Consider the following 15758-nt stretch of genomic DNA (forward strand, 5'->3'; position numbering starts at 1 on the left):
TAAGTTACAAGATGACTTGGATAGACTAAGTGTCTGGGCATCCACTTGGCAAATGAGGTTCAATGTGGATAAATGTAAAGTTATGCATCTGGGTACTAATAACCTGCATGCATCGTATGTCTTAGGGGGGATTAAACTGTCAGAGTCACTGGTAGAGAAGGATCTGGGTGTACTTGTAGATCACAGACTACAGAATAGCATGCAATGTCAGGCTGCTGCTTCCAAAGCCGGCAGGATATTGTCATGTATCAAAAGAGGCATGGACTCAAGGGACAGGGACATAATACTCCCCCTTTATAAAGCATTGGTACGGCCTCACCTGGAATATGCTGTTCAGTTTTGGGCACCTGTCCATAAAAGGGACACTGCGGAGTTGGAAAGGGTGCAGAGACGCGCGACTAAACTAATATGGGGCATGGAACATCTTAGCTATGAGGAGAGATTAAAGGGTTTAGTCTTGAGAAGAGACGTTTAAGGGGGGATATGATAAACGTATATAAGTATGTTAATGGCCCATACAAAAAATATGGAGAAAAACTGTTCCAGGTTAAATCCCCCCAAAGGACGAGGGGGCACTCCCTCCGTCTGGAGAAGAAAAAGTTTAGTCTCAAGGGGCGACACGCCTTCTTTACCGTGGGGACTGTGAATTTATGGAACGGTCTACCTCAGGAACTGGTCACAGCAGGAACAATTAACAGCTTTAAAACAGGATTAGATAAATTCATGGAACAAAATAACATTAATGCTTATGAAGAAATATAAAATCCCATCCCTTCCCCAATATCGCGCCACACCCCTACCCCTTAATTCCCTGGTTGAACTTGATGGACATATGTCTTTTTTCGACCGTACTAACTATGTAACTATGTAACTATGTAACTTATTAGTGTTACATGATTTCAGGTGTGAATGGGGACCAGGTGTCCTAAATTTGGTGTTATTGCCCTCACACTGTCACTGGAAGTTCAACTTAGCACCTCATTAAACTCTCTGAGGACCAAAAAAAAAAAAGAATTGTTGTTCTACATAAAAATGGCATAGGCTATAAGCAGATTGCCAAGACCCTGAAACTAACCTGCAGCACAGTGGGCCATACAGTGGTTCAACAGGTCAGGTTCCACTTAGAACAGGCCTCACCAATGGTCGACCAAAGAAATTAAGTTAATGTGCTCAGCGTCATATCCTGAGGTTGTCTTTGAAAAATAGATGTATGAGTGCTGCCAGCATTGCCGCAGAGGCTGAAGGATGGAGGGGTCAGCCTGTCAGTGCTCAGACCATATGACGCACACTGCATTAAATTAGTCTGTGTGGCTGTTGTCTTAGGAGGAAGCCTATTCTAAATAGGATACACATGAAAGCCTGCAAACAGTTTGCTAAAGACAAGCAGACTAAGGACATGGAGTACTGGAACCAAGATTTTTTTGGGTCAGATGGTGTCAAGTCTGTCGCTGCAACTAGGTGATGAGTACAAAGACAAGTGTGTCTTGCCTACAGTCAAGCATGGTGGTGGGAATGTCATGGTCTGGACCTGCATGAGTGCTGCTGAGAACCATGAATGCCAACATGTACTGTGACAGACTGAAGCAGAGCATGATCCTTTCCCTTCAGAGACTGGGCAGCAGGGCAGGATTTCAACATATTAACAACCCCAAACACACTTCCAAGATGACCACTGCTTTGCTAAAGAAGCTAAAGGTAAAAGTGATGGACGGGCAAAACATATCTGCAGACCTAAACCTTATTGAGCATCTGTGGGGCATCCTCAAACGGAAGGTGGGCAAGCACAAGGTCTCCAATATCCACCAGCTCCATGATGTCATCTTGGAGGAGTGGGAGAAGACTCCAGTGGCAACCTATGAAGCTTTAGTGAACTTAATACCCAAGAGGCTTAAAGGGGTACTCCGGCCCTAGACATCCTACCCCCTATCCAAAGGATAGGGGAGGAAAAAAATGTCTGATCGTGGGGGCCCCGCTGCTGGGGACCCCCACAATATCTCCCGCAGCACCCTCTTGTCATCAGCCTCATAAGCGAAGCTTCGTGTCTGGTGACTGTCAATACAAGGGCCGACACAGGGGTTAAGATGTTTAGGGCCGGAGTATCCCTTTAAAGGAAAATGGTCATCCAGTTCACCCATACTAAACCCAAAACACTGGGTTAAAGTGTGGGTGAACAGGAGACCAACAGGAGACCAATAAAGGGTCAATGACTCCTATACCTACCTGCACTCCTGAGATCTGTCCCTCCATGTCGCGGGTAACGTGAGCACTCTGTCGGTGCGGCGATCACGTGACTTTCGAAAATGTAAATCCCAATTGAGCCGGCGGGCCCGCCTCCAGCATGCAATTCAGTGAAAATGGAAGCTGATCTTCGGAAGGACAGATCTCTGGAGTGCAGGTACGTATAGCAGTCAGTGACCCCTCATCGGCCTCCTGTTCACCCACACTATAACCCAGTGTATTGGGTTTAATGTGGGTGAACAGGATGACCGTTTACCTTTAAAGGAGAACTCATGAATGAAGCAAAATGAAATTACCTTTACATAGCTGCACATGTTAAAGTTATATAACTTTGTTACATACAAGTGTTATCGGACTGAGCCCATACCCTGTTTTTCTAAACTTTTTTTCCAGGCAGAAAGTCCAGTAGTTCTTATCACAAATGGATGACTGTTGTCTACAATACATGGCACATGGCTGTTTTAACCCGTTATTGCCCTTTATCGCCCATTATTAATAACGGCCGTTATTTTGTGACGGGCGAATGAACGGAAGAAATAGTGCATGCACTAATTCTCCCGTTACTTTCGCCCATCACAAAATAACGGCCGTTATTAATAAAGGGCGATAACGGGTTAAACGGCTATTAGAAAAATCCCATAGACTATAATGGGATTTTCTAACGGCCGTTAGTGATTTTGTACCGGCCGAATAACTGCCGATTTCCTGAAGGGCGTTCATAATGGAAGTGTTTTTATAGTGTGAAAGCAGCCTTAAAGGAAAATGGTCACCCGTTTACCCGCACTATAACCCAATACACCGGGTTATAGTGTGGGTGAATAGGAGATCGATGTGGAGTCTCGGACTGCTATAGCTACCTGAAGTCCGGAGCCGTGATCCTCCAAAGGTCCCCCTCTTCCAGCGCTGACTTGCACTTTGAGGCGCGCCGCCGGCTGGATTTAAATATTCATAAGCGCTGGTCTTGTGAGCTCTCGTGCCTAATGAGCGCTTACGTGACCAGCGCTTATGAATATTTCAATATATCCACATCGGTCGCCCACCTGCACTATAACCCGGTGTATCGGGTTATAGTGCGGGTAAACGGGTGACGGTTTTCCTTTAATGTTTGCAAAAAGAGATTGTTCTAATAAGAACTATAGGTTTAAGAAAATGCCAGTGTAACATACTGGATGACAATGAAGCTACACACAGCATTTTTATACAAAAAAGAAGGTTGTAGCAGTACTCTTGGTAAAAAAATGGAGGCTCTTAGCGCACTTTTTGATCAAAACGTGTCCCCCATCCCCCACGCTGGAGGTGGCCTCTTGTCGGATGGGACCCTAACATGCTTAATCCACCCACCTCTGCTGGGCATATGGCCTCTGACTGAGTGACATGCAGGATCCACTATCAATTTAAAAACCTCCTGTGAAACAGGGAGGGGTGCACGGCTAGAGAGGGTGCCGCTCCCCCTAACTTGCATAGCAAAAACATTTTTTGACCAAGAATGCTGCTGCTACCTTCTTTTTTGTATACTTTGTATTTTCAACAGCAGCGTGCACCTGTGTATTAGGTAGTTATGCTGGCTATTTTTATTTTTTGTGTTTTTGCTATGCAAATTAAGGGGAGTGGCACCCTCTCTAGCCGTGCACCCCTCCCTGTTTCACAGGAGGTTTTTAAATTGATAGTGGATCCTGTATGTCACCCAGTCTGAGGCCATATTCCCAGCAGAGGTGAGTGGATTAAGCATGTTAGGGTCCCATCTGACAAGAGGCCATCTGGTGGGTGGGGGAAACGTTTTGATCAAAAAGTGCGCTAAAAGCCTCCATTTTTGGACCAAGTGTGCTGCCGCAACCTTCTTTTTTGAATACTTTGTATTTGTAGTGGTGCTGGGTGTTTGGTAGTGGTGCTGGGTGTTTTTGCACAACATTATTATGTCCAACTTACTGATAATGATATCCATGAACGTAAACACATTTAAATGTCATACAATGGAAATATATTTTTAATTTACCTTTTTCTCTTTTATGTGTTTGCATTTAACATTTGGATTTTACTAAAAATTGGGCACATAAATAATACATAATAACATTTGCTGCGTATTTTCCTACCCATAAAAATCAATGGTAGCAAAATCAGCTGAATACAGTCTTTGCAAAATACAAGTATGTGCAGCAGGTGGTGGATAAAAAATAATATAAAAAAAAAAAAAAACAACAGGTGAGATGTTAGAAACTTTGTAAACTGCCATGGGAATGTTTATGGTACAGGGCCCTTGGCTACTTGAATGAATACATTGGTATCACAAGGAGATACCAATAAAGAGGAGGTGTGATATGTGTAACAGTCTTAAAAAGATAAATATTATCATATATGATCAAGGAATCAATACATGACAAGATGATACATAGATAAATACTACAGTTAAATATTAGGTACGATAGATAGATAGATAAATAGATAGATAGATAAATAGATAGAAAGGCAGATGGATAGATATATGTACAATATGTATGTTGCATATGTATAAATTTGGGATGTGAAGGCATCAGGAAAGCAATAACTATATACATTATGAATACATGTACACCTACTTCAGTGCATTAGACAAAGACTTGTATATACCTATTATTGTCAGTGTATCGTGAAACCTCGCCAAAGAGACCACCACTTTGAGAAGACCACCACCTTGCCAGACCAAATTTTCTGTGACAGATTTTCAGTTCCACATTTATTATGCATGCTTTGAAAAGACCACCACCCCCTTGAAGAACCCCACTTTTTGTGCAATTTTTGGTGGTTGTCTCAAAGAGGTTTTACTGTATTTGGATCATCAGATATAAATTAGTGTGCATCCAGTGTATATAGATCTCCTTTGGCACTCACGCTGTTGCTGAGATTCTGAAGCGCAACGTTCATCCTGGTGATGATGGAGCAGCATCTACATTAGCCAAGCCAAGAAATCCACAGCCATCACAGGAGCCAAGGGATACAGTGCCCGCTGCCCATCCCCGGATCGCCCTACAGATCCTAGCTAGCCTTGGCAAACTGCAGGGAGATAAGGCCTGAGAGAGGGGGAGGGAGAGGCAGGGCGAAGGAGGGAGGGAGTGAAGCTGGGGCTGCTAACTGGGAACGCTCTGGTTACCATGACAAAACCCTATTGTATCCTTCAACAGGAAGGACAGGAGAGCATCAGATGTTACAGGGAGGCAGGGAGGGGGAAGAAGAAAAACAGAGGATAGATAATTTGTAAAGAAGAATAGATAGTAGAGCTAGATTGTGAGAATGTAGAAAGGCCGATGACATATTAAAAAGATGCAGAAAAACCATAGATACAAAGGTTGGTGAATTAAAAAACAACAACCAACCAAATAAACAAACAAACAAACAAAATCACTTACTATTGTGATTAATTCTAATAGAGCAATAGAAGCAAATGCAGCTTTAGGCTAGGTTTCACACATTATTACATCACCATAAGGCTATGTTTCCACACTGGTTTTTTTCTGGTGTTTTTTGGAATACTGCCACTGTAGTTTTTGAGCCGAAGTCAGAAGTGGATCCAGTCGGAGAAGTATGTCGTTCCTTTCTATTTCCCATTCCTTTTGAATACACTTCTGACTTAGGCTCAAAAACTGCAGAGGTAGTTCCCCCCAGAGAAAACTTGTGTGGAAACCTAGCCTTCTGGTGATGTACTAATGTGCAACTAGGGCTTACATGTAATTTATTGCTCTACATGTGGCTGGTTCAGAACTTTTATATGGAATTATATGTAGATATAACAAACATTACTTACAAACCTGCAAGTGTTGGCAATAATAATTTGATTATTTATATAGAGCTGAGTCATTACTCAAATTGTTGAGAATTTACTGAAATTGTTGTTTGTTTGTTTTTTAGCTGATCAGCAAATGATAAACTCTGAAGTGGTTATATATTTGTAAAATACCTCTTCAAGTTGTGTTATCCTAAAGCAGGCTTAAAGGGGTACTCCGACCCCAGACATCTTAGAGGATAAGATGTCTGATCGCAGAGGGTCCCCAGCAGATCTTTGCTCCTTGTCGGATGATTGGTGATGCAGGGCGGAGGCTCGTGACGTCAAGGCTAAGCCCCGCTCGTGACGTCACTGCCATGCCCCCTCAATGCAAGTCTATGGGAGATGGCGTGGCGCATTGAGGGGGCGTGGCTGTGACGTTACAAGCAGGGCACAGCCGTGACGTCACGAGCCTCAGGCCCTGAACCCAAAGCTCTTAACGAACGCCGGGTGCAGCACGGAGATCACGGGGGTCACAAGTGGTGGGACCCCCGTGATCAGAAATCTTATCCCCCATCCTTTGGATAGGGGATAAGATGTCTAGGGGCGGAGTACCCCTTTAATTTTGTAGGTTCTAACTACTTCTTCTTCCCAAGAGAAATAACTACATTGTGTGCACGGACACCAACAGACACTTGTAAACTCTCTCGCAGAATACAGTACAGTTGCAGTTGTAGTTTGTGGATATAGTAAATGCAAAAGTAACTTCTTTTAACCCATGTACACTGCTTAAACAAATAAAGGGAGCACTAAGATAACACATCCTAGATCAGAATGAATTAACTAATCATATGAAATACTTCGTCTTTACATAGTTGAATGTGCTGATAACAAAATCACACAAAAATGATCAATGGAAATCAAATTTATCAACCCATGGAGGTTTGGATATGGAGTCACACTCAAAATCAAAATGGAAAACTGCACTACAGGCTGATCCAACTTTTATGTAATGTCCTTAAAACAAGTCAAATTGAGGCTCAGTATTGTGTGTGGCCTCCACGTGCCCATATGACCTCCCTACAACGCCTAGGGATGCTCCTGATGAGGTGGTGAATGGTCTCCTGAGGGATGTCCTCCCAGACCTGGACTAAAGCATCCACCAACTCCTGGACAGTTTGTGGTGCAACATGGCATTGGTGGATGGAGCGAGACATGATGTCCCAGATGTGCTCAATAGGATTCAGGTCTAGGGAACAGGCGGGCCAGTCCATAGCATAAATGCCTTGCTCTTGCAGGAACTGTTGACACAATCCAGCCACATGAGGTCTAGCATTGTCTTGCATTAGGAGGAACCCAGGGCCAACCGCACCAGCATATGTTCTCACAAGGAATCTGAGGATCTTATCTCAGTACCTAATCACAGTCAGGCTACCTCTGGCAAGCACATGGAGGGCTGTGCGGCCCTCAAAGAAATGCCACTCCACACCATTACTGACCCACTGCCAAACCGGTCATGCTGGAGGATGTTGCAGGCAGCAGAACGTTCTCCACGGCGTCTCCAGACTCTGTCACGTTTGTCACATGTGCTTAGTGTGAACCTGCTTTCATCTGTGAAGAGCACAGGGCACCAGTGGGGAATTTGCCAATCTTGGTGTTCTCTGGCAAATACCAAACGTCCTGCACGGTGTTGGGCTGTAAGCATAACCTCCACCGGTGGATGTCGGGCCCTCATATCACCCTGTGGTCTGTGTTCACCACCTGCAGAACCACTCCTTTATTGGGGGTGTCTTGCTAAGTGCCTATAATTTCCACCTGTTGTCTGTTCTTTTTGCACAACAGCATGTGAAATAGATTGTCAATCAGTGTTGCTTCCTGAGTGGATAGTGTGATTTTACAGACATGTGATTGACTTTGTTACATTTTTGTTGTTTAAGTGTTCCCTTTATTTTTTTTGAGCAGTGTATAATTTTTTTAAGGAAAAATGCCTACCTCAAAACCAAAACTTGTGTCACTAAAATAACAAGATAGATGCAAAGTATAATAAACATATATAAAATGAGCAACACGCTCTTCAATTAATAATATAGTATTTGTGTACCATTTTAATATTCACCATTCTGCACCCTATCATAGTTGATATTTTTTATACAAGCCTAGGTTTATATAAGGCCAAAGCTACAATGTGACTTTTTGTAGCTCCACTATTTGGTTTAAGGCTATGCTGACACATACTGTGTATGCTGCATATCTTCTGCTATGTTGAGCTATTTAAAATAATATAAGTATAATAAAATCTACAGTGTGTAAAGTATGTGTGAACATACCCTCACTATCAGTTGCATGCAGTTTTCAACTGCAGCTGTCACTCAGTATACTTGATATAGTTAAAAGCAATCAGCAGCACTACAGAAGTCTCATGTAGCCCAGACCTTAGTTTGCCAGTCACCAAAATCAATCCTAGATAGCCAGACGTGTTTTACTAGTGACCTATGATGGGGCTGGAGTGTAAATTGCTATGAGCTACCGCATGCTTCTCCCTGCTCGTTCTGCTGATCGGTGGGGGTCTCAGCAAGATCAACATTTTTGACATGGCTGTGTCACAGGTCAAATGTTTGTGGAAATAACAGGGAAGAGCTGGTGCCTACCAGTATTCAGAAGCCAAAACAGCACTGTTCTTACTTCTGGCTGTTCATGTCACTACAATATGCTTGTTCTTTATTCTGTAGAAAAGAAAAAATAATTATTTATTTTGTAAAATTGAAAGACTACAACAAGTGCTAAGCTATTTAGCCATCACTCGATTTTTCCTTTCACACATATACTTGTCACCTACCTTGTCAGTCCCACACTTCTGTGCCATACGAACCTAAATGGCCTGTAATGTATTGTGCATTGCATTTACTGGCATAGGTTTGCATTCTAGCAGTATTTTTACACTTTCTAGCACAGAAGGAAGGGTGTGAACTTTTCCTTCCACTGTAATTAATGCTTCTGAAAACAAAATACTGAACAATAGTCCCTGGAGTGAAATAGTTTACAAAATGATAACTGCAGCAAATATGGGCGGTGGCACATGACTGCTCTTTCTTTATAAAGCTTTTCAGTTCTACAAGAAAACAAAAATATATTCTACTAGCATAATGAACATATGGATATACAAACTGTTGCTTTACAAACATTATTGTCTATAGGATGGAATCATCCATGCTGATTTTGTGGAAGGTTTTGATGCAGTTTTTAGGCAAACACTGGAGTAGATACAAAAGAGTAGTGTGCTCACGAATATTCGCAATTCGAATATTCGTCGCGAATATCGAATATTACGAATTTCGCGATTAAAATTCGCTATTACAAATATTCGTCTTTTTTTCAAACTGTTTTAAAAACTGAGCACATTGTAGGGATCTCCTTGGACTGATAAATGCAATGCTTGTATCATTTCATTAAAGACCCAGGGATGAGACTGTGAGGCGAAAGGTTTATGCATGCGAATATTCGCAATCTGAATATTCGCAATGCGAATATTCGTGGAAATTCCGCCCTACTTATGCCTGTGAGCCAATGAGAGTTCTGCAAGCACAGTTGTCAGAGCTTAGCAACGTCCCTAGCAACGTCCCTCGCATGAGGTTATAGCGCGCATGCGCAGACGAGCAAAATTTCGCTATTAATTTCGCATTCGCAATAGCGAAATTTCGCAATTCAAAAAAACATCACGAATATAACGAATATTCGCATTTAACGAATATGGGACGAATATTCGTCCTCATATTCGCGAAATATCGCAAATTCGAATATGGCATATGCCGCTCATCACTACAAAAGAGAGGAGAAATGTCAGTCTTTCCTGCATTTGGACAAAAGAAAATGCAAAAAAAAGAGAACCTGACATAAACATTGTGATTCCAGCCTTATAATATATCTATATCTCTATATATTTTCTTCAAATTATTGATGAGGAGAGACAGCTCCCTTGCTTGGTTGACAGCTGCCTCTTCTGATCGCTACATACACATAAAAGCTTGGCTAAGGTCAGAATTGTGGGGGTGGGGGGCAAAATGATTGGAAAACTGAAATTCAATATAGCCGATCCTTAGCTCCCAAAATCATTTGTTGGTGGCTTTTAGCTACATAAAATGTTATGCCATGTTATTGTGGTATCTTATTTATAGAGGTTCTCCTGAAAAATATTTCAATGTCTAAATGTGCCTCAGAGTCACAGTGAAAAAAAACCCAACAACAACCACTTTACTCATCTGCTGCCAGTTTATGCCAGTGCCGATCCCAGTGCTCAGAGCTCCCTATTCTCTGCCCCAACACATATGACATGCCTACTCAGTCAGTCACTGGCCAATGAGGTTCACCGCAATATTTGGCCAGTGATGTCATATATGTCTGGCGGAGAATAGGAAGCTTTGAGTAGTGGTACCAGAGCCGTCAGAACCAGCGAGGATATTTCTCCAGACAATCCCTTTAACAACTCATCATCATCACATTGATGGAATAGGCAGCTGTGCATATGGAGAAACTTTAATCTGTTGGCTGTTCGTCTAGATCAGGTATAGGCAGCCTTCGGCACTGCAGATATTTGGACTACATCTCCCATGATGCTTTAGCAGCATTTTAGATGTAAAAGCATCATGGGAGATATAGTCCAAAACATTTGCAGTGCCGAAGGTTGCTTATGCTTGGTCTAGACCGTTGGATAAGTGAAAAACCATTGTCACGATGCCGGCTGGCAGGAGGTGGATCCTCTGTGCCAGAGAGGGATTGGCGTGGACCGTGCTAGTGGACCGGTTCTAAGTCACTACAGGTTTTCACCAGAGCCCGCCGCAAAGCGGGATGGTCTTGCTGCGGCGGTAGTGACCAGGTCGTATCCACTAGCAACGGCTCAACCTCTCTGGCTGCTGAAGATAGGCGCGGTACAAGGGAGTAGACAGAAGCAAGGTCGGACGTAGCAGAAGGTCGGGGCAGGCAGCAAGGTTCGTAGTCAGGGTGGATAGCAGAAGTTCTGGTACACAGGCTTTGGACACACAAAACGCTTTCACTAGGCACAAGGGCAACAAGATCCGGCAAGGGAGTGCATGGGAGGAGGTCAGATATAGTCAGGGACCAGGTGGAAGCCAATTAAGCTAATTGGGCCAGGCACCAATCATTGGTGCACTGGCCCTTTAAGTCTCAGGGAGCTGGCGCGCGCGCGCCCTAGAGAGCGGAGCCGCGCGCGCCAGCACATGACAGCAGGGGACGGGAACGGGTAAGTGACCTGGGATGCGATTCGCGAGCGGGCGCGTCCCGCTGTGCGAATCGCATCCCCGACGGCCATGACAGTGCAGCGCTCCCGGTCAGCGGGACCGACCGGGGCGCTGCGGAGAGAGAGACGCCGTACGCGCTCCGGGGAGGAGCGGGGACCCGGAGCGCTAGGCGTAACAGTACCCCCCCCCTTAGGTCTCCCCTTCTCTTTGTCCGGTAACTGCCCCCCCTGGGATGAGGACACCGGGAAAGGATGGAGGGATTCCTCAACGGCAGGCAGTACAGCAGGAGTGGGAATGGGGAGGGAGGGCAGAGGGCGAGGCCTGGCACGGGGCAGTGTGACACCAGGACGAGGGCCACGAGGAGGCACCGAGGCTTGACTGACTGGACTGGGAGGGGGGGAGAGGCACTTCTTAAGGCGGGCAGAGTCCATAACGACCTTAGGGAGACCGGATACAGGAGGAACCACAGGGTCACGGCAGGGAGTACTGGGAACCGGTTTAAGGCAGTCCTTGAAGCAAGAGGTACCCCAGCTCTTGATCTCCCCTGAGGACCAATCCAGGGTTGGGGAATGGTGTTGAAGCCAGGGTAGTCCAAGGAGAATTTCAGAAGTGCAATTGGAGAGGACCAAAAACTCAATTTTCTCATGATGAGGTCCGATGCACATTAGGAGGGGCTCCGTGCGGAAACGCACGGTGCAATCCAACCTGGCTCCGTTGACCGCGGAAATGTGGAGTGGCTTGACAAGACGGGTCACCGGGATGCGGAATTTATTCACCAAGGACTCCCGAATAAAATTCCCAGAGGCACCAGAGTCCAGGCAGGCCACGGCTGAGAGGGAAGAGCTGGCTGAAGAAGAAATCCGTACAGGCACCGTGAGACGTGGAGAAGCCGACTTAGCATCAAGAGACGCCACACCCACGAGAGCTGGGTGCGAGCGTGCGTTTCCCAGACGTGGAGGACGGATGGGGCAATCCACCAAAAAATGTTCGGTACTGGCACAGTACAGACAAAGATTCTCTTCCTTACGGCGATTCCTCTCTTCCAGGGTCAGGCGAGACCGGTCCACTTGCATGGCCTCCTCGGCGGGAGGCCTAGGCGCAGATTGCAATGGAGACTGTGGGAGAGGTGTCCAGAGATCTAAGTCTTTTTCCTGGCGGAGCTCTTGATGCCTCTCAGAAAAACGCATGTCAATGCGAGTGGCTAGATGAATGAGTTCATGCAGGTTAGCAGGAGTATCTCGTGCAGCCAGAACATCTTTAATGTTGCTGGATAGGCCTTTTTTAAAGGTCGCGCAGAGGGCCTCATTATTCCAGGAAAGTTCAGAAGCAAGAGTACGGAATTGTATGGCGTACTCGCCAACGGAAGAATTACCCTGGACCAGGTTCAGCAGGGCAGTCTCAGCAGAAGAGGCTCGGGCAGGTTCCTCAAAGACACTTCGAATTTCCGAGAAGAAGGAGTGTACAGAGGCAGTGACGGGGTCATCGCGGTCCCAGAGCGGTGTGGCCCATGACAGGGCTTTTCCAGACAGAAGGCTGACTACGAAAGCCACCTTAGACCTTTCAGTAGGAAACTGATCCGACATCATCTCCAAGTGCAGGGAACATTGCGAAAGAAAGCCACGGCAAAACTTAGAGTCCCCATTAAATTTGTCCGGCAAGGACAGGCGGAGGCTAGGAGTGGCCACTCGCTGCGGAAGAGGTGCAGGAGCTGGCGGAGGAGATGGTTGCTGCTGCTGTAGCTGAGACTGAATCTGCTGTAGCTGCGACTGGAGTTGCTGAGTCATGGTGGTCAAGTACGACAGCTGGTGGTCTTGTTGGGCAATCTGTTGGGCTTGCTGGGCGATCTGTCGGGCTTGCTGGGCGACCAGTGTGGGAAGGTCGGCGACAACTGGCAGAGGAACTTCAGCGGAATCCATGGCCGGATCTACTGTCACGATGCCGGCTGGCAGGAGGTGGATCCTCTGTGCCAGAGAGGGATTGGCGTGGACCGTGCTAGTGGACCGGTTCTAAGTCACTACAGGTTTTCACCAGAGCCCGCCGCAAAGCGGGATGGTCTTGCTGCGGCGGTAGTGACCAGGTCGTATCCACTAGCAACGGCTCAACCTCTCTGGCTGCTGAAGATAGGCGCGGTACAAGGGAGTAGACAGAAGCAAGGTCGGACGTAGCAGAAGGTCGGGGCAGGCAGCAAGGTTCGTAGTCAGGGTGGATAGCAGAAGTTCTGGTACACAGGCTTTGGACACACAAAACGCTTTCACTAGGCACAAGGGCAACAAGATCCGGCAAGGGAGTGCATGGGAGGAGGTCAGATATAGTCAGGGACCAGGTGGAAGCCAATTAAGCTAATTGGGCCAGGCACAAATCATTGGTGCACTGGCCCTTTAAGTCTCAGGGAGCTGGCGCGCGCGCGCCCTAGAGAGCGGAGCCGCGCGCGCCAGCACATGACAGCAGGGGACGGGAACGGGTAAGTGACCTGGGATGCGATTCGCGAGCGGGCGCGTCCCGCTGTGCGAATCGCATCCCCGACGGCCATGACAGTGCAGCGCTCCCGGTCAGCGGGACCGACCGGGGCGCTGCGGAGAGAGAGACGCCGTACGCGCTCCGGGGAGGAGCGGGGACCCGGAGCGCTAGGCGTAACAACCATTGGATAAGGCAGTGACATTATGGGACGAATTTATCCATGTTTTTACCTAAAAACTAGTGTTAAAAAGTCAAACATTTTAATGTTAAAGCCTACACATAAAACATAACTGAACCCCCCCCCCAATGTGCCTGCTGGGCATTATCACCATGGATGTATTGTCATGGGTGAAAGAACCTGACCTGATAAATGCTTTTTTTCTATTTCAGACAGCTTTAATATGCTCCTAATATCATATGTAATGACCCTAGAACCCTTGTTAGGTATAATGCGTCCCTCTGAGGTGTAAGCTTGCTTTACAAATAAAGGTTCTAAGCAGACAGGACTTCAATGATTTATTATAGGTTTTGGTTATTTAAATACAGGATGGTAATTTACTATGACTATACTCTTGTAAGCTAAAAAATCCAAAAGGGAAAATGTATTAAGTTAAAAGTCATGTAAAAAATCAGGCCAGCTTAATGAAGTGAGTATACCCTTCTATGACATGGACTGCATTTCATCATATGTTTTAACACCTAAGGCTCTTTTCACACTGTGCCTTTCAGTGTCCATCAGGGTTATGTCACGTGATTCTCCAATGTATATCTTTCATGGATACCTCTCGTGGATGCTATTAGGAGGTTAATTGTCACCTGGTGGCTCCAATATTAAAAGTATACTACGCGGTATGCTTTGGTTTAACGCAGTGTTTCCCAACCAGTGTGCCTTTGGTTGTCCGGGCATGATGGGAGTTGAAATTTTGCAACATCTGGAGGCACCCAAATTGGAAAACACTGGTTTAATGTTTGTCACTTGCTCTGTTCTATACATCAAATAAATGTAGACCCAATGCATACTACCCAAATGGGGGCACTCTTTCCCTCCACTAGGTAATGGTGTCAATAGGTATGTTTATTGTATACACAAGGAGCTTGTCTGACACATATGGTAAATGGACACTGCTAGCACAGTGTGAAAATAGCATAAATGATAATGCTCTTAAAATGGCAAATAATGGCACAGTGTGTGTGTGTGTGTGTGTGTGTGTGTGTGTGTGTAAATGTTACATAACGTTTCCTGGAACAAACACGAGTTATAATTTAATCACTTCTGCACCACTGACATTTATGAAAAGATCAAGCATTCTTAAAATCGCAGTGCCATCTAGTGTTTTTTTTGCATTTTCACTTTTTCTATTGACATTATAACATTATTTTATTTATTTCCTGTTGCTTATATAGCATTACCATATTTTGCTGCAATGAAGAAATTGTAACCAATCATATCCTTGGTAAATATTGTGTGGTTTGCACTTTTATGGAGGGCAGTGTGTGGCTGGCCCTAAAATAAAAAAAATTACATATACAAATTATATAATAGGCAGATATAGGACCTTATCCTGAAAAGTCACCTGACACAACTGGTACGCTTTAAAGGGGTACTTCGCCCCTAGACATGCTATCCCCTATCCAAAGCAGGAGATAACATGCGTGATTGCGGGGGATCCGGCTGCTGGGACCCCCTGCGATCTCCTGGCCAGCGATGCAGCGTTAAGGCTTCTGTGACTGTGGCACCATGCTGCCTCCATTCATACCTATAGGAGGGGGCGTGACGGCTGTGTACAAGCCGTCATGCTCCCTTCCATACACATGAATATAGGGGGCGTGGCTTGATGTCACAATTATGGAAGCCCCAGGCTACCATGTCCGTAACGCCACAGTGCTGGCCCAGAGATCGCAGGGGGTCCCAATAGATGGACCCGCCATGATCAGACATGTTTGTTACATTCATTCCTCCTTAGGCCATGTTCACAAAGTCTCCAAAGTGGATTCTGCCGAACGAATTGACATGTCAATTCTTTGGCGAAGGCGGGTATTGGGATTTCCGCCACAGATGTTTCTGCTGTAAAGATTCA

The 15758-nt window shown here is 45.5% G+C and overlaps 1 protein-coding gene across 4 annotated transcripts in view; it reads right to left on the reverse strand.

Annotated features, from left to right (window-relative positions):
• ECE2 (endothelin converting enzyme 2) overlaps positions 1-15758 on the reverse strand; it is a 125097-nt gene that overhangs the window by 101235 nt on the left and 8104 nt on the right. For 3 of the 4 annotated variants that reach the window (XM_056565657.1, XM_056565656.1, XM_056565658.1), the window contains exons 2-3: positions 15091-15184; positions 8620-8694 (exon numbers count right to left, since the gene is read on the reverse strand). Coding sequence is in view for 1 of the 4 variants with exons in the window: in XM_056565655.1 (XP_056421630.1) it covers positions 5104-5136 (33 nt within the window). In the remaining 3 variants the exon portion in view is untranslated. Of the gene's footprint in view, positions 1-5103; positions 5327-8619; positions 8695-15090; positions 15185-15758 lie in introns of those variants that run through there. The other variant, XM_056565655.1, reaches the window with a different exon arrangement.

This window comes from Hyla sarda, chromosome 3 (assembly GCF_029499605.1).
Source record: "Hyla sarda isolate aHylSar1 chromosome 3, aHylSar1.hap1, whole genome shotgun sequence".
NCBI lineage: Eukaryota > Metazoa > Chordata > Amphibia > Anura > Hylidae > Hyla > Hyla sarda.